The 19,784-nt window shown below is 49.3% G+C and overlaps 8 protein-coding genes across 8 annotated transcripts; 1 reads left to right on the forward strand and 7 right to left on the reverse strand.

Annotated features, from left to right (window-relative positions):
* Positions 1-587: 587 nt before the first annotated feature.
* On the forward strand, positions 588-1,893 carry COCSADRAFT_97914 (uncharacterized protein; the record flags this gene model as incomplete). Its single annotated transcript, XM_007705068.1, has 3 exons — positions 588-782; positions 851-1,157; positions 1,253-1,893. 3 exons carry the CDS (start codon positions 588-590, stop codon positions 1,891-1,893), a joined length of 1,143 nt encoding a protein of 380 aa, XP_007703258.1.
* A 215-nt stretch (positions 1,894-2,108) lies between these two features.
* Positions 2,109-3,694, reverse strand: COCSADRAFT_97095 (uncharacterized protein; the record flags this gene model as incomplete). Its single annotated transcript, XM_007705069.1, has 2 exons — positions 2,109-2,440; positions 2,503-3,694. 2 exons carry the CDS (start codon positions 3,692-3,694, stop codon positions 2,109-2,111), a joined length of 1,524 nt encoding a protein of 507 aa, XP_007703259.1.
* Positions 3,695-4,644: 950 nt separating this feature from the next.
* Positions 4,645-7,032, reverse strand: COCSADRAFT_39604 (uncharacterized protein). The gene is made up of 4 exons (XM_007704879.1): positions 6,687-7,032; positions 6,509-6,634; positions 5,864-6,459; positions 4,645-5,813 (listed from the first exon to the last, which is right to left on the reverse strand). The coding sequence occupies exons 1-4, from the start codon at positions 6,975-6,977 to the stop codon at positions 4,787-4,789; spliced, it is 2,040 nt and encodes a 679-aa protein (XP_007703069.1). The 5' UTR covers positions 6,978-7,032; the 3' UTR covers positions 4,645-4,786.
* Positions 7,033-7,881: 849 nt separating this feature from the next.
* On the reverse strand, positions 7,882-9,503 carry COCSADRAFT_97206 (uncharacterized protein; the record flags this gene model as incomplete). Its single annotated transcript, XM_007705070.1, has 4 exons — positions 7,882-8,116; positions 8,198-9,254; positions 9,307-9,408; positions 9,476-9,503. 4 exons carry the CDS (start codon positions 9,501-9,503, stop codon positions 7,882-7,884), a joined length of 1,422 nt encoding a protein of 473 aa, XP_007703260.1.
* Positions 9,504-10,104: 601 nt separating this feature from the next.
* Positions 10,105-12,023, reverse strand: COCSADRAFT_236992 (uncharacterized protein). Its single transcript, XM_007705071.1, has one exon. The coding sequence runs from the start codon at positions 11,820-11,822 to the stop codon at positions 10,467-10,469; it is 1,356 nt and encodes a 451-aa protein (XP_007703261.1). The 5' UTR covers positions 11,823-12,023; the 3' UTR covers positions 10,105-10,466.
* Positions 12,024-12,122: 99 nt separating this feature from the next.
* Positions 12,123-14,491, reverse strand: COCSADRAFT_149168 (uncharacterized protein). The gene is made up of 4 exons (XM_007705072.1): positions 13,896-14,491; positions 12,498-13,840; positions 12,320-12,449; positions 12,123-12,270 (listed from the first exon to the last, which is right to left on the reverse strand). Exons 1-4 carry the CDS (start codon positions 14,445-14,447, stop codon positions 12,226-12,228), a joined length of 2,070 nt encoding a protein of 689 aa, XP_007703262.1. The 5' UTR covers positions 14,448-14,491; the 3' UTR covers positions 12,123-12,225.
* Positions 14,492-14,950: 459 nt separating this feature from the next.
* COCSADRAFT_149170 (uncharacterized protein) lies at positions 14,951-17,271 on the reverse strand. The gene is made up of 4 exons (XM_007705073.1): positions 16,567-17,271; positions 15,888-16,514; positions 15,407-15,834; positions 14,951-15,354 (listed from the first exon to the last, which is right to left on the reverse strand). The coding sequence occupies exons 1-4, from the start codon at positions 16,840-16,842 to the stop codon at positions 15,012-15,014; spliced, it is 1,674 nt and encodes a 557-aa protein (XP_007703263.1). The 5' UTR covers positions 16,843-17,271; the 3' UTR covers positions 14,951-15,011.
* A 723-nt stretch (positions 17,272-17,994) lies between these two features.
* On the reverse strand, positions 17,995-19,576 carry COCSADRAFT_149174 (glycosyltransferase family 69 protein). The gene is made up of 2 exons (XM_007705074.1): positions 19,277-19,576; positions 17,995-19,230 (listed from the first exon to the last, which is right to left on the reverse strand). Exons 1-2 carry the CDS (start codon positions 19,431-19,433, stop codon positions 18,017-18,019), a joined length of 1,371 nt encoding a protein of 456 aa, XP_007703264.1. The 5' UTR covers positions 19,434-19,576; the 3' UTR covers positions 17,995-18,016.
* Positions 19,577-19,784: the final 208 nt, after the last annotated feature.

Here is a 19,784-nt window from a genome sequence, read left to right on the forward strand (position 1 = left end):
GCCACTCGGTTCCAGCGAATCGCCTTGCGCAGATGACTCCGCTCGACATATTTGATGCAGAGTTCATGGACAAATCCCCAAGCAGCTTCACCCGGATCGGTTCAGTCCGCAGCATGTTCGCGTCCAGAATCCCTCAAGCCACATTTTTCTTTTCCCTGCCCGCATCGCCGACGCCATCGCATGTCATAGCCTTTGCCTTGATGTTCTAGCCTCCAGGGGCTCCCTGCCCACTATCATTACACCACTTTTGCATACTCATCTTCACCAGCCTTTTGCGTATTTCTAGCGCCCTTTCTCATTTCTGCACTCCACTTCCTCTGCACTTTATTGCCACCAGACACTATCAATCAAGGAACAAACAAAGTCAAAGTCAAAGCGCCACTGACAGACTCGCTTATCGTAATTACGGGTCTACTAATCCACCTCGGCCCATTGCTGTATGTACGATTAAGGTACAGTGGCGACAGCCCACACGTGGTAAAACAAGCGATAGCCGCTTCTAGAGCGCTTAATCTCAGAGCATATAAGCCAAGTACGCCTCCTCTGCATATCCTATCCAAACTGCTTAAACGGAGGTACAGTATACAATGTCGGGTGCGGGCAAGGGAAAAGAGAGGGAAGTCGTGGACGAGTCAGTAGCCGTCTCACCATCGCCATCAGCGTCTTCCTTTTCAAAGCCAATAGACACCCGTGCTACACCAACACCACAGGATCAATTGCCTTCGGAACCTACAGAAGGCCCATCGTCATACGCTCAACTCATTAATCCTCACGTGTCAGTTGTAAGTGACTGAACTCCTTGTCCATCCCACCAAAACTCCATGCAGTGGCAACATTCCAACACAACCAGGACAACACCGAGGACGACACAGATTCAGCTCTAGGTGATGACGATTCCGCCAGCGACACTACATCAATCGCCTCTTCCATCTACAGAGGTCGCTTCGAAAATGGCCGCCGCTACCACAAGTACCGCGAAGGCGAAAACGACTACTGGGGCCCCAACGACGAAGTTCAAAACGACCAACTCGACATTGCCCACCACATGTTCTTGATCTTGCTCGGCCAGAAACTGCACCTAGCACCCATCAAATACCCCAAGCGCATCCTCGATCTAGGCTGCGGAACAGGAATCTGGTGTATGGACATGGCAGATGGTACGTCTTCTTCTCCTCTTTCTCACTCTACATGATACCACTCCCTTCCCCGCTCCCAAACAATCAATCAACTCAGCTCAAACGACATACCTCAGAACACCCCGGCGCCGAAGTCCTCGGCGTCGACCTCTCCCCCGTCCAACCGGCCTTCACCCCTCCAAACTGCAAATTCGAAATTGACGACGTCACCCTCCCCTGGACCTACTCCGCCCCCTTCGACTTCATAAACATCCGCTCCTTGTACGGCTCCATCCAATCCTGGCCCTCTTTGTACACCCAGGTATTCCAGAACCTCACTTCGGGAGGCTACCTCCACCAGCTCGAAATGTCAATCCAGTTTAAATCCGACGACGGCACGCTAACGCCTACGCACGTGTTGTCGCAGTGGAGCGACATCTTCCACGAGGCGAGCAAGCGCTTTGGCAAGAGTTTCTACGAAGTCTGGAATCTATCCACGTATATTCGTAATGCGGGGTTCCAGGATGTCAAGGAATACGTGTACAAGGTTCCTGTGAATAGCTGGCCGGCTGACCCGCACATGAAGGAGCTGGGGCGCTGGAATCTGCTGCATATTACCCAAGGGGCAGAGGGCTGGGGGCTGTTTTTGTTGACAAAAGTCATGGGGTGGAGTGTGGAGGAGGCGCAGGTTTTCTTTGCCAAGTTTCGCAATGGGGTCAAAGAGAGGAAGGTGCATGCGTATTTTGAGGTGGTGGTTATACATGCGAGGAAGCCGTGAAGATGTGGTTACAGGGGAGACGATGGGCGGGATGAGATGAAGAGAAATATGATTTAAAAAATGAGAATAAATAAATGGATAGATTTGTCTAAAACTTGTTTACGGTAATTTGGGTTGTTTATTAGAGTATTACTTAAACCAGGGTATACGCACAGGGGAAAATATCAATTTAACCCGAAAAGAAGAAACACCTTTCGCGTCCACACTTCAGTGCTCTACTTCCCCTCAGACGGCGGCGCTGCCGGTGCTTCTCCGCCCTTTGGATCAGGGAGATGCGATACACTCGGTAAATCACTCACACCTGCCGCCTGCTCTTCCTTCTCCCTGCCATTGCTGATAATAAGCGGTTCCTGCGGCGGCGTCGCAGCCGGCGCACCCTCACCTTCTCTCGTCTTGATCTGAGACCCGAAAATCGAGTCGACGTCCCCATTTACAGAGGGTGCACCGCTGATATTGCCTCCTTGGCCTTCTTCGGCTGCAAGACGTTCCTTTTCAAGACGCGTTTCACGGCCGCGCTTGTGGCAGTACCAAAAGACGAAGAGGAGGACTATATGGATACAAATTAGTTCACCTTGTATATTTCTGCTTCAAAAGAGAAAGAAAACATACCGAATACTGCCAAACTCATAATAACATTCGTTCCCGTGGCAAGAGCCGGGAACCTAAACTTCAAAAAGTTGACAATACTTCGAAGCGCCGTTGCAACAGCGCCTTGGGCAGAAAGCAGAGACTTCAAGCTCGGAACTTGGGGCAGCATGTTTTTCGCACCCTTGAACTTGCTTCCCTCGGCAGCTGCTTGGGCGTCGAATCCAGGCTTCTCGGACGACGCAGCCATCAACTCCGGGCCCAGGGTAGCTGTGAGCTTGGCTGGCAGACTCTTGACTAGATTCTGCAAGAAGGGTGGGAGACTAGCGTACATCTTCTTGAGCTGGTTGTCGTAGTCTGTAAAGAGCTTCTCGAGATCGGTGTAGGCTGTAGGGACACCGTTGACAAGGTCCTTAAGGACTTGGGTGAATTTGTTGAGGAGGTCTTCCGACTCTTTGCTGAAGCTGAAGACGCGGTTGTTGACTGCTGAGAGGTTCAGCTGGTCCAGGATATCAGTGAGTTCTTTGTCCTGCTTCTGCGCGTCGGTGAGCTCAGCAGTTTTGGCAGCCTCAGCAGCGGCCTGGAGATCGTCTGCGAATTGGGCCCTATCCTTCTCCGTGACTACTACTTTTTTGTCTTTGGACGACTTCTCTTTTGCCTTTTCTCCGTCCTTCTTACCGAACTTGGGCAGCTGGAAGTAGGACAAGACACTCTTTTTCCGGCCCAGGCCACCTTCTGTAGCCTTGCCCTTGCCCTTATCGCTAGTCTCAACAGCTGTCACAGGTGGGCTTAAAGGAAGTGCAATCTTGTCTGCACCGTCGATGAGTGCCTCCTGTGCATCTTTACTAATCTTCTTCTCACCCACATCACCGGCTGCAGTTGCACGCTCAGGCAGAGGCGGAGGTGTACCCTCGGGCTCTGAGGCAATGGCAGCGAGTCGCTCAAGGAACTTCTGATCTTCAGGATCCAGTACAGGGTCGCTACCTACTTCTTCGCTTGCTTCTGCAACTGTCGGAGCTGGCGGCTCGGAAATTGGCCCACTAGGCTCTGTTGCAGCGGGCACTTCAATCTTGGGAACAGCGGCATCTTCTACTTTTGGTGTCGTGGACTCGGAAACCTTGGGAGGGTCTTCGATTGGCGGCGGTCCGGGCTTCTGTTTATTCTGTGGGAACAGCTGCTTTGACTGCCGACGCACCTTTTCGAGATAGGACGCCATAGTCGATGTTGATGTGTGTGTATGTTGGGTTGCGAATAGAACAAAGGAGGGGTTGGGCTGAGGATGGCGATCGTAGCGGGAGAGGCTTCGTGCGTAGAATAAAGGATGGCGAAACAGCTTGCACGTGTCAGTTTAAGCGGCAGTTCTAGAGGCTCGGCGGTGCTCAGTATGTCGTCGAAGGCGACGTCGAGACCCTGATTACTGTCCCGCATTGACGGGAAGTAATGCGTCATTGGCAGGGGTGGTTGTGCTAAGATCTGCGCCACTGTAGCATCCCTGCTCTTCTACGAAAAAAACAAAGTGATACTAATACCTAGCTTCTTACTACTGGTACCCTTCTTGTACTTTATACATCTTGCTTCATTGTTTAATTCAAGACCACTTGAGCAACCTCAGGGAAGCTGCTTTCGCTGATGACATCATATCTTGACACTACTTTCTGGTCATGTATCACGTGTTTGAATCGGGAGAGGCTCTGCAACCGAGTAACTGTGTCTACTACCTCTAGATTCTTTAGTTTATGAGGTTGACTTTTTCAAGAGTTCTAAATGGTAACATACAGGTTATGAACTAAGTCGTCTCTAAATATCTACACTAACATCTTCAGCGAACTGTCATCGCCAAACTGCTGCTTAACAGGAGCAAGGTATGAATATAGGTCCAAAGAACTCAAGTTTTCGATACTACAATTTTCTGCTAAACCATATTTCATATTTTATCTCGATTTTGCCAAAGATGAAGATATGTAATTCTTGACCTTTTGCAGAGCAGCTTTGGCTGCATGATAGGAATACCCATAAGAAAAACCGAAATCGTGATGGAGAAGCTGGAGTGAGTATGCTTGCATGGTTATGAAATACTTGGACTTCCAAGGCCATGATTCTCAAATACGATTGGGATATCATTTCACAACTAAAACATCGAACTTTATCAGAGTAATCGAAATAAAATTCATGTCATCAGGATATATACTTCCAGCCCAAAACTTAGGACCCCAACGCGAATCCTTACTCTCTCATATTGATAAAAACCCTAGAATGAAAACGCCAGAATGCACCTCCATATTTCTCTCCCTCCTATATTCCCACCGGATTACCAACTCTCCCACTTCTGCCCGCCCATAGCAATCAGCCGATTAAACAGCTCATCTCTCAACGGCAGTGCCATAATCCGATACTCATTAAACTTAGAATCAGTAATAATCAAGCCATCCGCCAACTCACGTTCCATAGCCCATCCCACCACCATCTTGGCCTTCCATCCAAACCCACCCACCTTCTTGATATCGATGATGTCGCTGACAGGTACACTCCACAACGGATGCAAGTCCTCTCTATCGACGCTGCCAATCTTCTCAATCGTCTTGTCAGTCGAAAAGGCAATGCAGGGGATTGTGGATTTAGTAGCAATGTACGCGTGTCCCTTTTTGCCGTCGAATCGGGCTTTGAATTCGACAGGGCCGGATGTGAGATCGGCGTTTCGGGGCGGGAGGGCACCCAGTCTGTTCTTTGCGCGAGTGGAGCCAGCTGCGGCTTTGACTTTGTCGGCGCCCCGTGTAGTCTCGACGGCGCCTTTGGCGGTGCTGCGGAAGAAATTGAGAATCTTGCTGCCCTTCTTGACGTGCTTGCTATCATTTTCGGAGCCTTGACCGCTCGCTTCGTGTCCCACTTCGGAGTCGTATGCGATGGCGTCGTCGAGTTCTTCTTTTGTGGCATTGAGTGCGCTATCTACACCCATAGCACGGAGTTCTTCTGAGCCAACATGTGCGGTTTGCTCTGCTGGTGGATGCGTGATATGTGGTGGAGGTGGTAGCGGAGCTTTGTTCGCTTCACCAAGACGGAGCAAAGTGATTGTGAGTTGGGCGTTGGTAGGAACACCTTTAAGGAGCGTGTTACGGAGTTCGAGTAGTTTCTTCCACTTGGGAAATTTTCTGTCAAGAAGTTCAAGTCCTCGTTGGATGACTGGGTCGCCGAAAAATCCGAATCCAATACCGAATGTAACGCCCTTCATGAAGACATAAGACGATACAAACAGCGAAATGAAGATAATGGGAGCAACAACTACTCCAAGACGAAGATGGAACTTATTTTGTGGGAATGGAGGAGTTGGGTCAAGCATACTGTTCAAAAGTCAGTAGGTGATCAATTTTCCTTGTTGCAGCACACTCACTTCGCAAAGCGTTCCCAGGTATCTGCAACGTCTGAAAGCGCATGCATGATTGGCCTCATCTTGCTCCACATGGCAGTCTCCAAAGGTACTTTGGTCTTATCATGATCCTCGTCGAGCTTGTTACCGGTCGCTTTGTCTTGGGCATGGGAAACACCCATGGCAAGTCGAGTAGTATCTGGAATGTTATCATCAGGTGACTTATCGTCCTTAGGTTCGACCTCAGGTTGTTTGCCAGTCGCACTTGACAGTGCAATTGTGGCGAAACCGTAGACAAAATTCGTGGCCTCCTGTTCCACAGCTTCACCCTTGTGGTTTTCAGGTGCTCCAGTGACGCTGTCGATGCTTCCAAGAGTTCCTGATTTTGGCTTCTGAACACCCCCACTGGAGCTTACGAGAGCGATAGGGGCTGGAGGAAACATTACTTCGCGAACAGGTGGGTGAACGATTAGCGTCAACAGAGTGACTGAGAGTAAAGGCATAATCATATCAAAGGCCCAAGCAGCAAAGTACGCGGAACAAAACCACGCAGTACGACGTGACTCTCTCCATGATCGAATGCGAGCAATATGCTTAGCAAATCCGATTATGCCGATGATCTAGCACGGTTAGTCTACATGTAGCAGGCGCTTAGTCTCTAAAGCTTACAATAGTCATATAGAGGCGCTCAAGATTGGCACGAAACTTGTCCGGGGTAAACTCTTCTTCGTCAGCAACATTGAGGTCTAGCCCTCCAGGAGGCGCTGTCGGTATCTCTTTGACTTGATATATTTGCTATGAAGAGTTAGCATGAAATCGTTTCACGTTGAACATGCGTGCTTTTTACCTTGTTAAAACGCCGAACAAGCATCCATACATGCTCATTGTCGAGCCCTCCCACGAGAGGCTTGGCGACATGTTCTTTTGGCTCATTCCACCCCAAATCTACTACCTCTTTTTGATGCTCGACCTGAGCTGCACCCTTCTCCTCTGTAGGGGGAATCCTGGCGGCGTCTAGAGCTAGTGCATGGCTGTCCGTAGGTGCATCGCGTAGCGTGGCCGATTTGCCTTCATGCTCAGTAGGATCTGTATCGGGAATAGGCAGGAGGTCTTTGTAGACCACACCACCGGTCGACATGTTTGATGCAAAAATTAGAAAAAAGATGTTATGAGAAGTCTAGGATAGAATAACAGGTAGGAGAAAGGAGTCATACAATTTGGTTGCGCTCATAATTACAACAATAAACACGCAGTAGGCTGCGATGGTTCACTACGTCATGCCTCGCACTAGCGGACGGCAAGCCACAACCATCAGCGGCGATGCCACTTCACACGCGACACTATTACCTCTTATTTCATGAAAAGCGGTCATTGAGCCCTAGTAAAATGGAAGCTAAATACTAGAAACAACAGAACAGCTCACGATGCGTTTTGTTAGTCAGGTATGGCGACCCAAATACTTTGCGCATTCTGACGAACATGCGTATTTCAAAAACAATGTCCGACACGGCACCTTGAGCGATCCTGATCTACACCCCCACCATACTAAGCACCTAATCTATTTTCCCTGCTTGTGATCCCGTCTAACACATATCTAATTTCCTTTTACGGACTCAAGTTGACCCAAAAGGGTACCGCGGATGCACAAGGTTGCATCGGTCTATGGTCACTCTGATAATACCTACGTCTTGCGTCGTAATCTTGTACACCACTCCATCAGATCATCTGACTTGCGATAGAGTTCTTCATCACATAGCACTTGGCTGATCCCACGATTCTATGTCCATTTGCTGAATCTCATATATTCTTAGTGTTTTAGCTCTACAATTTTTTTATTTCTCAAAGGTAAAGAGATTAATACGTCATACTAGTCTATCAACAATGCCGAGCTGCCGTATGGATGCAAGTTCGCAGAAACAAAAGAAAAAGGCAAAAGGACACGCTATGAGCACTCAGAACGTCGTCATAGACACGTACCCCCGACTTAAGTAGCATATGATACATATGCACACCATAACTCTCCTCTCCCCCAAATCACCCCCTCATTTTCCTGTAACAACAGAATTTTTGCCCGCAAAAGCATTGTTCACGGCGACTGCAAAAGCCGCAATATCTACGTTTGTGCTTAAGCCACCCTTGACTCTATCAAACGGAAAAACGGCGCTCTTATCACGCACACCCAGACTATCCACAAACAATACATTGGGAAAACTCTGCGGTGTGAACGAGTTCCAAGCAGCACTGATGAGGTCGTCAAAGGCGCCGGTAGCCATGTTCCTAGAATGAATGTTAGCTTTTATAAGAACGAAGACGTGGCATGTAAGAGAAAGGAAAGCATAAGCGAAGCTCATAACTTACATGATTCCTTTATCAAAATTAATCACGTCCTCAGGCTGCTGCGTCAACGTCCAAGAAAAGATATGAAACACATCCTTTCTTGCCTGCGCATCGGCAACAATATTGCGTTGCTGCTTGAGTTTGGCTAGTTGGTCCTTCTTCATGTTCTCCAGGTTGTTGCTATTGCTGTATTCGTCGTAAAAAGGGAAGTTGCCGCCGCTGTAAAAGCCCTCATTTGCAAAGCCGCCAAGTTCTATGCCCCCGGGCAGTTGTGCCATGATAAAGACTGTAGCGCGGTTGGTGATGAATTCGGCTAAGCGCTTGTTGGAGAAGTCAGTTCCGCCAGGATTGTTGACGATATGTCGGTTGTTGATTTGTTTCAAGGTGTTGAAGAGGTCGTTCCATTGCGCTTGCGTCAGGTCTCGATAGTCTCTATCGGTGTCCACCGTATGGCTCAGATTTATGATAACAAGTTCCTTGTGGTTGGCGGTAAAGTCATTGACTTGCTGTATGATGTCTTTGAGCGACTGGCCATTGCCGCCGAACCAAACGCCAGCTACGGCGCTGTAGTGACCGGCTACCCATTGACCTCTGGAGAATACAGGGCGGAGATCAAAAAAGCGCGATCCAGCCATGAGTTGATCGTAGAAGTTGAGGTATTGCGCCTGTGTATTTGCAAAATGCGCGCCAACAGTGCCGGGATGGAAAGTAGCCATTCCCGCATCGTGGCTGCCAGGCATGCAAATGTGTCTAAGTGTTCTGTTCGCTAGTGATCCCATACTTTGTTGCATCCAGTCGGCGTATGATCCAGTGTTAGTCCAGAATTTTCCAGCTTCATCGGTAGACATGATCCAGTTTACCGCCGAGTTCTGTCGGAATCCTAGCTTGATTTTCGTCATGTTGGGACTTTGTTCCGTTTGCATGTTGTCCAGTGATATGGTAAGCTCATAGTCTGATGGCTTTCGTGCCAGGACTGTGAACTTATTTGATGTTCCATCCACATTGTAGTAGCCTTCTCCCGCATCATCCCAAATATGTCCCTTCAGTCCAAACTCGACCTGGACTTTTTCGGCGGTTCCTGTTTTCTTAAATGAGCGGTCTGGACGCGCAGGCTAGATGGGTTTTCGTACTTGCTCTCACAGTCGGCCAGTTCCATGTATTCATCTGGTATGAATGCTGGTAACCCACTGTCCAGTCAAATGGCGAGCCATTCACTAGCGTCAAATCTCCACCTGTTCGTACGTGGTCAGTCAGCCTGGTCTATTCTGATGTCGTCTCAAGAACCTGTTCTTCACTTACCCCAACCGATGATGTTACCCCAACCCATGGTGGAGAGTTCTTCCGAGTCTTCTGTAACCGCAGTTCTGTTGCGGTCTGATTGTTGTAAGGGCTGCTGGTCTTTGTGCCCCTTAAGAGCCGCGTAACTGAGATATTCGTCCGGAGATCGTGCTCCTTGGGCTGCGCCACACAGGGCTATAGATATACCTAACCACCGTGCTCGCCTTGATGCACAATGTCGGCGCATAACGGGATAATACCCATTGGCCATGTCCTTCGCCCTGACCATGGTTTAGTGGGCCGGGCCTGACCGTCATTCCCACTCACGCACTGTTGTCAGCCAATATCAGCCAGTGGATCGATGCTTGCATTTGTGAAATACAGGGTGCATTTGAATGTTAACCAGAAGCCCTTACTTGTTGCACGTGGGTCTGCGCTGCAGCGAACAAGCTGAAGATAGATGGTGCTTGGTGTCGCATTCCTGATTGGGTGGAGTTGATGTTTCAGGCGCAAATCCCATGGCCAATTCCAATGTCGAGACTATCAAGGAGGTAAATACCAAGACATGCAGCTCGCTTGTCGGCGTGACGGGTGGTATGAAACGTGGCGGGGCGTAGGAAGGGTCTGAGCGGTGCGAGCTTATTGGCCGTGTTTCTGCCTAGCGCCTCAGAAGTCAAAGAGTTCAAGATGGGCTTCGAAGTAAAATCGCACTATTTCGCCGCGATTTGGGCGATCCAAGAGCAGGCGAGTAACATGTCAAGCGACACAATCGGCTATGTGCAGTGCGTACGTGATAAGACATGCGATGGTTAGGCGCATCTGTTCTTTATCCCTAGGAAACCACCACATGCATAGCGTAGCGCTAAAGGGTGAGAATGATTAATGTATGCATACGTAAGTTCAGCGCATAAGCTACTACCTCCTTGGCATGTTGCAATTTATTCGCTATTCAGTTGGGCGTCCATATTCTTCGTTTGCATACTTATATTTTTGGCGCGCAAGGAACGGCGACTCACCTGTCAACAGTGATCATCCACCCATCTTCTAGGACCTTGCCGTTCGCATCAACGCCGCCCCACACCACAGCTGTAGCTCCATCAACCTCGGTACCCTTCGAGACGCCAAAGTAGCCTCGTGCGCCAAGCCCCCTCTTGGGCTTTCCTGGTATCTCCTTTTCTTCTTCTCCTTTTGTATCGACGTAGTGGTAAATCACCTCGGCCCATTGCGACTCATGTGTGTCCTTCTTGATGTGCGCGCGAATGCTGTCCTTTGCAGCTGCAGCTGTCGATTTCTCAGGGGCGAGCTGCATAGCCCAAATGTCATCGAGATATTCCTCGTTTTCGGTCAAACCACCAATAGCCAACAGGTAGTACCGTCCTTGACCCGTAGTGACTCCTACCAGCCCTGCATATGAGCGTGCCTGAGGTGCTACAGCGGTGCTGCCCTCTCGGTCTGATTTCTTCACTTCCTCCCAACCCCAACCGCTCGATACTGGCGTTGTACCGCGTTCTGCATGTGTCCAGACGTGGGAAGCGTCAACACATTCCATCGCACCAGAGGCAAAGGTTTCCACACCTTTGCCGCCAAAGCGGTATAGGCGGTTTCCAACCAGGGCCAAACTTGCACCTTCTCGTGGGTGACCTGATGGCGATGGGATATTGGACCATGTTCGCGTCTTGACGTCGAATGCTAATGCATCGCTTAAGAGTTCACTCTTTGCCATGTCGCGGCCACCCACAATAAAGATGGTACCATACGAGTTCGATTCAGGTGGCTCTGGCACGTGCATTGCAGGATCTGCGGGTGCTTGCGGTGCCTTCTCAACGTATGTCGTAGTCTTTGGGCTTGGGAGATCTGAGCTCGCCGAGGCATGGCCTGATCGATGACTGGGATAGAGCGTATCTACCGCCGGGTCGAGATACGACCAAGTATTCGATACCGTGTTGTACACCCATACTCTTCCCTTTTCGTCTGTGACACCTTCTCCCTCACCCCCAAATATGTAGATATGATCGTCGATCACAGCTGCTGTGTGTCCCTTTCTCGAATTCGGTACGTCGTCCAGGCCATTGGCCGATCGAGCAGGGTATTTTGTATAGTCGGCGTCAAGTACTCCGCTTGAGGGAAGAATCACAACGTGCATGTCATTGTCTGCAAGCGTGCCAGCTTCGGTTTCTCCACCGAAGATGTAAGCTCGACCCTTGACTACCGAAACTGTGTGGTGCGATCGCGGGAGCGGAACAGATGATATGCGTGTGATATTAGCTTTGAGAGGCAGTGTTGGGTGTTTCATGCCCTTGACGAGGGCTACAGCGCCTCCGAGGAGGTTCTCAGCTGCATAGAGCACTCCAGCTGCTCCAGCTTCCATTGTAGTAGGTGAGGCCTGGGGATCGATTCGAAATAGAAACAAGTAATTCCTGTGATAGAGAAGCTCTTGAATGTGTTCTGATATACAATGTAAGATCGTGAGTTGGTGTGTTGGCAACAGGTGGTGTTGTACAGCTGCGAACACGAAGCTACCCCAGAAAATGACGTCAGATCAGGAGCCACTAGCCACCCGACGCCCACCATTCACAGCCACAGATGCTATTCCGATACGCTTTCACGTATAAGGGTGATGAATGCAGCTCGTCTTAGTCTAGACATGTAGACACTGCAGTAGTGCTAAACATCTACAAAAAGTAATGATAAAAAGACAGGTGATACAGTATGTATGAGTCGTGATTTCTCGTTATTAAATAGCTATGTAGTAACAGCGCACCTCTCGTGCTTTATATATTCGGCGAGAGTTGATCGGACTTGACACATCGTTCCACCTAGATGAGAATTAGCAATAAAATCCATTGAAACATCCAAGACACGTACCGTATCAATCGAGGCTTGTAAGAAGCTACGCGCCTCAAGACCAACCCAGACCTTGAGCATGGAAAAGTCGCCTCCACGGATCATAGACGAGCCGCTTTGCGCACCCAGTTGTCGTAGAATGGGAAGTGCCCTATTGCTAATCAATATGCGATTCGGAAATGCCAGCGCCAACACTTACCCTGCGAACAGATCCAGGTTTGGGTTCAAGCTCCTTCCAATACCCTCCAGAAGAAGTATACTGAGAACAACATTGACAAAGTCGCCTTCGAGCCGAACGTGATGTGTACGGACCATCGATAGGACCTCGTTCAAGATGTCTCCAATCTTGATGTTGCCAAGGGCAAAAGTACGGCTCTTGACTCCCAATACCAAGTGTTGCATACGCAAAGCAAACACTTCACGGTCTAGGACGGCCTGTGGTTGCCTACATCTCTCAACCATCAAGTGGCCTGCCTTGTATCCATCAAACTCTGCAACAGCCTTGAAGAGATCAAGAAAATTAGTGCGGTTCTTTGCATTCAGTTCCGTCACTAGGCCGGTATCGATAAAGATGAGTTGAGGTCGGTAGCCCTCACTATCAATTTGCTCCAACGTCGCTTGCCATTGCTTGGGGTTCTTCTTGTGTGGTCTTAAACGCTCCAGTACTTCTTCGGTGACATCCGGTGATTCCTTAGGGCCCGTTCTCTGGTCTTCCTTTCTAGCGAAGAATGAAACGTCGAGCTGCTCAGGTTTGTAGAATCGAACCATTATGTTCCCTGGATGCAAATCTGCGTGGATGAAGTTGTCAATGAGTACCATGTTCAGGAAAGCATCCAATCCTTCATCTGCAATATCCTTCTGAAAGACACCGCCTCCATTTTGCAAGAAGTCCTCCAGAGGGATTCCCTGAGCGAACTCTTCGATCAGTACATTGCGCGTAGTATAATCCGTGTAAGGGTAAGGGAACCAGGCTGTTGTTCGATCTTTGAAGTTTTTCCGAAAGAGCGTAAGGTTCGCAGCCTCGATTCGCAGGTCCAGTTGCAGCCTCATCATTTCGCCGAACTGCTGTACTTCGTCCGGAAACGAGAACCACTCCATGGTAGGTATAGCGTTGATGAGTGCCGCAAAGAATCCCATGATTCGCAAGTCTCTCCTTACAATCTTCTCGATCTTGGGGTGCAAGACTTTGATAGCGACATGGTCTGATGGGACTCTTGATGGTGTACTCTTCAACGTTACATCGACATTCTTCTTGATCCTGCGCGCCAAGTTGGGCTCCTCGTGTTCGCTTGCATTTTCCTTCAGTGTCGCAAGATGTGGCTTTAACCTCGCTTTGTAAACCTGGGCAATTGCACCCACGCCTAGCGGCTTCTCGTCAAACTCTTCGAAAATATCGTCGAATTTTTGTCCGTCAAAAGCCTCCTCGATGGTACGTTTCGTTACTTCTAAAGAATGTGCCGGTGCGTTGGAGTGGAGTGTTGACATGATCAGACACATCTCGGTCGGGAAAACATCCGTTCGCGAAGCCGCCCATTGTCCCAGCTACAGAAAGTCAGTCTTTACTATGCGTTGAATGATCTAAAATATGGCAAAATACCTTGATAAAGGCAGCTCCTGCCCTCTCCATAGACCCCACCAGGAAGCCGTACCACCATAAAGTCCCACTTCGTTCGTTATCTCTATCAGGCCGCCTTGAGCCAAGCCATAGTGCAGGTATAGTCACTATGACCGGAACAAAGATAATGACCAAATTTAGGAAGCGAAGGCCAGTGGCAATGGGCTCGATTATGTAGTCCTCGAAAAAAAAGTACATACCCCGCCTGTACTTCGCAGAATTCCTCAGCGCATGCGGTACTTGCTCATCCAACTCCTTCCTCGATGCCTCGAGCATTGCTTCTTCGTGTGTCTGCTCTCCATTGCTAGCTTTGTTGCTGGCTACCTCTACGAACGAAAGAGAACTCAGTAATGTGCCGCCCGCAGCCCCGGTCGCTGCGCCAGACCATAGTATTGTTTTGCCTTTGAATTTCGGAGTTGCGAATCGGCTGCGAATAGAAGCAGCGTTTACAAATGGGCGATTTAATGCGCGGGATGTGAGTCTTGGGAAAATCTTTCGGGAACATTGACGTCCCCAAAGGAGCGCTGTGCTCATGGTACAGGGCGTAGTGCGGATGGGGCGCGTATGGATTCCATGAGGTATGCGCCGGTGCTGGTGACCTGCAAAGTCCAAGGTCGTGACGTCGCGTCGGCGTAAATCCCACGCGACACCGACCCTGGTACTATTACCGAGGCGTACTAGGTAGCATCCGGACGAAATTTCAAGATATGCTTGATAACAACTTTTTGCACATGTCCCTAGTTACTGAAAATGAGAAGACAAATGACTGCTGCAATTGTGAGATGATACTAGTTGCATCGGAATCCATGTTCATATTCTCGTTGACCCCGGTAAAGTCCTATCGCAGAATGTCCACTTTTGGCAACTAATGGCACATCCTAGCCTATATAAGGTCTCCCTACCTTTAGAAATCTATCCCTATCAATTCAAACAGATTCCAGAACATGAATGTGCTATTCTAGTCCTCCTCAGCACCGTTCACCTTCAACCTTTTACATCCACATCACACTAAAAAGAGGTGCTTCATGCCAAAGATACTGAGGCGAAACCATTATCACGTGAAAATAATTACACTCCATCTACTCTAACCAGAAAATTTTAAACAGTAACAAACCCCTCAAACCCATTATCAAGCGCTTTCCTCGTCAACTCTCTATACAAAGGAAACCCGCCCGCAAAACTCAACTGCTCCCGAACCTTGCCCGGCACATTATCTCCCATATACCACGACTTCGTCTGCGGGAACAATGTCTTATCGCTCAGCTCCATGATCTTCTCCCGCCATTGCTGCTCAGCTTCATGCGTGGGCTCGCAGTACGTGATACCTTCATTGCGGAGCTTGACTATGGCGTCGACGATCCAGTCACCCTGAACTTCCACGCATGTTGGACCGTTGGAGAAGGCTGTGGGACCTTGTGCGCCGTAGAGGAAGAATGTGTTGCTTTACAATCGTTAGTTGGAGGGCGAGTGTCTCGAGAAGGGGGTTTACTTACGGGAAGCCACTTATCGTCATACCCAGATACGAGTACGTCCCATTCTTCCATTTCTCTGACAGTTCGACACCGTCGACGTCTTTCAAACCCATGCTCTTGATGCCTCCTGTTACAGAGTCGAAGCCGGTAGCGAGTGCGATCACGTCGAATTCGTGAAGCGTACCATCGGCGAGCACGATACCCTTTTCATTGATCTCCTTTATGGGCGTTTTCTTCACGTCAATAACTTTGTTCTCAGGTTTGTCGAGCATCTCGTAGTAGTCTTGTTCTAGACTTGGTCGCTTGGTGCCAAAGGCGTGTGGTGGCTCCAGCGGTGCGAGAATCTCACGTTTCTCGGGGTCTGATATCCGTGCGCGAGTCTTCTTTGCCCAGAACTTGTAGGCTTCGCGGTTGGCTTTGTTGTCATATAAGAGGTCTTTGTAGTTTGCCTAGGAAATCCGGTGAGTTTCAAATCGAGATATGTCGTATGTGAATCACTTACCAGCCAGAACTCGAAACCACCATTCTCCCATATCTTCTCGTAGAATGCTTCGCGCTCCTCTGGTGAGTCTTCAAAGGTATTTTTCTGAACAAAGTCGTAATGGAATCCGGCAAAAGTCGTCAATCTCTTCTTAAAGACCTCCTCATACTCGTTCTGCTTCCTCTTCTCTTGCTCCTCTTTCGTTAGAGGTTTTTGTCGCATGGGCAGACAGAGATTTGGTGTCCTGACAAATTGCGTTATACTGGCAGCTTCTTTGGAAGTCTCTTGGGCAATCTGAACACCCGTCGACCCGGTTCCAATCACCGCAACACGCTTACCCTTGACATCTACTCCAGACGCAGGCCAAAAACTCGAATGGTGGATTTCGCCTTTGAACTTATCCATACCTGGCCAGTCTGGAAAGTGTCGCTTCGCTGCGAACCCTAGAGCTAGCAGGAGATACTTGCAGCGCGCTGTTCGGCCATCCTCGGTCTTCACTATCCATCTTGAAGACGGTTTGTCATACTGTGCCCCAACAACTCTTGTATTGAAAGCACAGTCTTTCTTTATACCCAGTTTCCTCTCGACATGATCAAAGTACTTTTGAAGTTCTTCTGTGCCGGGGTACCGGCATGACCAAGTCCAGTCCTGGTATCTGTCAGCTTACACGCAAATAAAGAGTATTAAAATCCACACCTACCTTCCAAACCTCCGGCATGCTGTACTCATAAATAGGGATCTGAGAGTCGACGCGAGCACCAGGATAACAGTTCCAATGCCAGATACCCCCAATATTCGACCCAGCCTCCATAATCTTGCACTTGAACCCTTGCTGACGAAGCTTATGCATCAAGTAAATGCCACCAAAGCCAGCGCCTACAATCAACACATCAGTCTCGAGCTCCTTGGCATAGTTCTCATTATTCGGATCCGCCATCTCATTCGTCGCCCCGATATCTGTACGAAAGTGCACCATGATTGTAAAAAAATCCTAAATCGAAAGACGATAGCCCAACTCTTGGTGATCAAAGCTCAATCGATGCGGGGATGGGAGGAGGCGAATTAACAACCCAGGCCCCAGCGAAACACCCACATATATATACGCGAGCAAACGCACAATATACCCCTCCTGCATGAATCCCAGAAGACCGATACTCCGCCTAGCATTCCACGCCCCCATCTCTTGCCCGACAACCAGGCCTTACCCGCTTTCCCTCATGCACACATGTCGAAACCCCGTCGATCCCACCTAGTATCCCCTCCAGCCGGTTGCCCGAAAGATACCTATCGGCAGACAAACGTCATCAACTCACTTGCATGAATCTCAACAGTTGAGTCGCTTCCCGGGAAGAAGGCTACGCCACACGCAATTGCACCATGTGTCCATAGCTGTAATCCGGCATGTATACTAGTTTGCGGGGTACTGGGGAATCATTGAAACTACCCCGCATAGCACCCGTTTCCCCCGAGAGTTATAGTTTGGGTGTCCGAGTCAGCTTTCCGGGATGCCGGTTTGGGTATTTCCGGGGGGATAAAGTGGTCATTCCCGAGAATGGGTTAGGTGCTTAATTTCTTGAAGGATTGGAGTTGCATTATGCAGGTGAGGGACTCTAGAGTGTGTTGTCAAACTCAATTGATAAAGCTGCAGAAAAGCCTACTGGCGCGGATACGTAACAAAGAGTGCAACGATTTGTGTTCAGTGCCATCATTCCACTTGCCTGACTTTCCCATCACATGGAGACTCTAGGTTTGCCAATCGGTCCGCCTGTCTAGCTACTTTTACTACCTATGGGATTTTGAGCACGAGCGACAATGGTATTTTGGGTTGCTCATCTAATCAGTTGTGTCTGGCCCAAAGGATCTCTAATGCGGAGTCGACTCGTAGGAATACAAGCGGAATGCTGGTTTAGGGAAATTGGAGGATCGAGGACGCTTATAGGACTGGATCAAAGGAAGTTCTAGAACATGCATGCCTCGGATAGCAGGCTTCCCACATATGCGTGTGCATGATGAAATGTAGGCTGATGGGACGTTCAAGTTAGTTGGAGTGATGACTTCCAATTCCCAACACTTTGCTCAAGCGCTGGTATACGCGCTTTTCTTCGTTGAAAAAGGAATCATTAATTATCATGTTTTACAGATATTGCATATTATGTCCTGCCCATCGAGCCATTCGATCGCAATCCCTCATCCCAGGGCCTGAATGACTGGCGAGTATGTTCAGGCATGCACTTCACCTGTTCCGGCGGTGAAGTCTCCCAGTTAATCTCGATATCATCGCCTTCATTCTCAACATGACTGTAAGTGTAGCCCTTGAGTGCCTTGATCTTCTTCGCTGCTTTATCACTGTACTCTACATTAATACTCGGTACTACAGCAATCTTGCCATGGCCGTGAAACCACATATCCTTGGCAAATAGCTTCGGCTCTCCCTGAAAACACTCTCCCTCAATGTGCCCCCGAAACTTGATCTTCTTCTCCATAATTGGCTTTGCGGTGAACGCTGTCATGCCGTTCCAACATGAGAACACCTGGAAAGGTTTCGAGGCGGCAAGTCGCGACTTTGACTTTTCGTCGTTCCAGAAGAGATCCCACGCAAAGTCCCAGCTGCCATCTTCGGGGGGAATTCTGAAGAACAAGTCGCCTGTCATGCCCCGAGCAATCCAGACATCGTAGAAAGTTGGGTTGTCACCAGCATATGTCCAATCCATGGCACAAGTCTGATCGGCTCCTTGGAACTTGCGCTGATGAATTAACTCTAAAAAGTCCTCCATACAAGGCGCAATGTCATTGGAAAATATGACAGTGGTATCCTTGTCATAATGCTCCGGGCACTCAATGAGATCTTTGAGCGCGAGGTTTCGGAGCCCTGCAAGCGCTTCAATGCGATCTGTTCCCTCGGCCATTGGGTTGACATCACTTGACTGAAGATGGTATTTGATTCCTAGAAGTTCCATATTGGAACGTAGCTCATCAAGCACTTCAAAGGTGCCATCATCCGATCTTCCCTCGATTATGGACAGTACACAATTTGGTGGACCAAGGAAAAGCATGGTTTCCAAAATTGAACCAATGAGTCGTGGAAGGAGATCAACGCATTGATGTAAGTCGAGTGCAAAGAAGTATCTTGGGAGTTGCGCATGGATTGTGGGTTCCGACGCGCGCCCTAGGTAATTATAGCGCTCGAGGTTTGGCTGTGGGCACTCCAGACGTGGGAATGTCACGTCCGCCGGATCCATGATTGCGCGGACATATGGTGGCGCTTGCGCTCGTAGAGTGGCATTGCCTTTTGTTGAGGGTGGTAGGGAAGGTGTCAAGTCCGGCGGCTGTGCCGGTTGATCTTTAAAGGCCTCTTCAGGTTTCGCTGTAAACGTCAGTATAGACATACGCTGAAACAGAATGTCTCCTACCTGGTGGGCTTGAATTTGAATTTCCGGAAAGGCTGAATTTGGTCCTCGGAAGACTGTCACCATACTGGAAAATCCCCGCTCCCGTGATCAGAACAAAGACCAGGACTAGCAATGCGATGGCCTGCAGAAGCGACCGCATGCTCCGCTGCGTCGCCATGACGATCGATCCACCAAAAGGAAAAAGGAGTGTAGTTCAGGAGTTGATGTGGTGAGGAGGATGACATTTTGGTAAAGTTGGGCACATTGACTGCTGATAAAGAAACAAACAAGGCCAACAAGAGTGAGAGCGACCGAGCCGCATCCCACGCGCCCCAGGAACGGGACTAGTGGGGGTAGGCGGCTGCGCCCTCTGTGAAGGAATGGGCGCTTAGTGAGATCGAATCAGCCATCACGTATTTCCGACCAATCACCATCCGCCCTGCCGCATCATGCTTATGTACACCAAGATACAATCCATGACACGCGCTGCGTAACAATTGTTACACAGCAGCCATATCCGTCAGCAGTC

Source organism: Bipolaris sorokiniana (genome assembly GCF_000338995.1).
Source record: "Bipolaris sorokiniana ND90Pr unplaced genomic scaffold COCSAscaffold_13, whole genome shotgun sequence".
NCBI classification, from domain to species: Eukaryota; Fungi; Ascomycota; class Dothideomycetes; order Pleosporales; family Pleosporaceae; genus Bipolaris; species Bipolaris sorokiniana.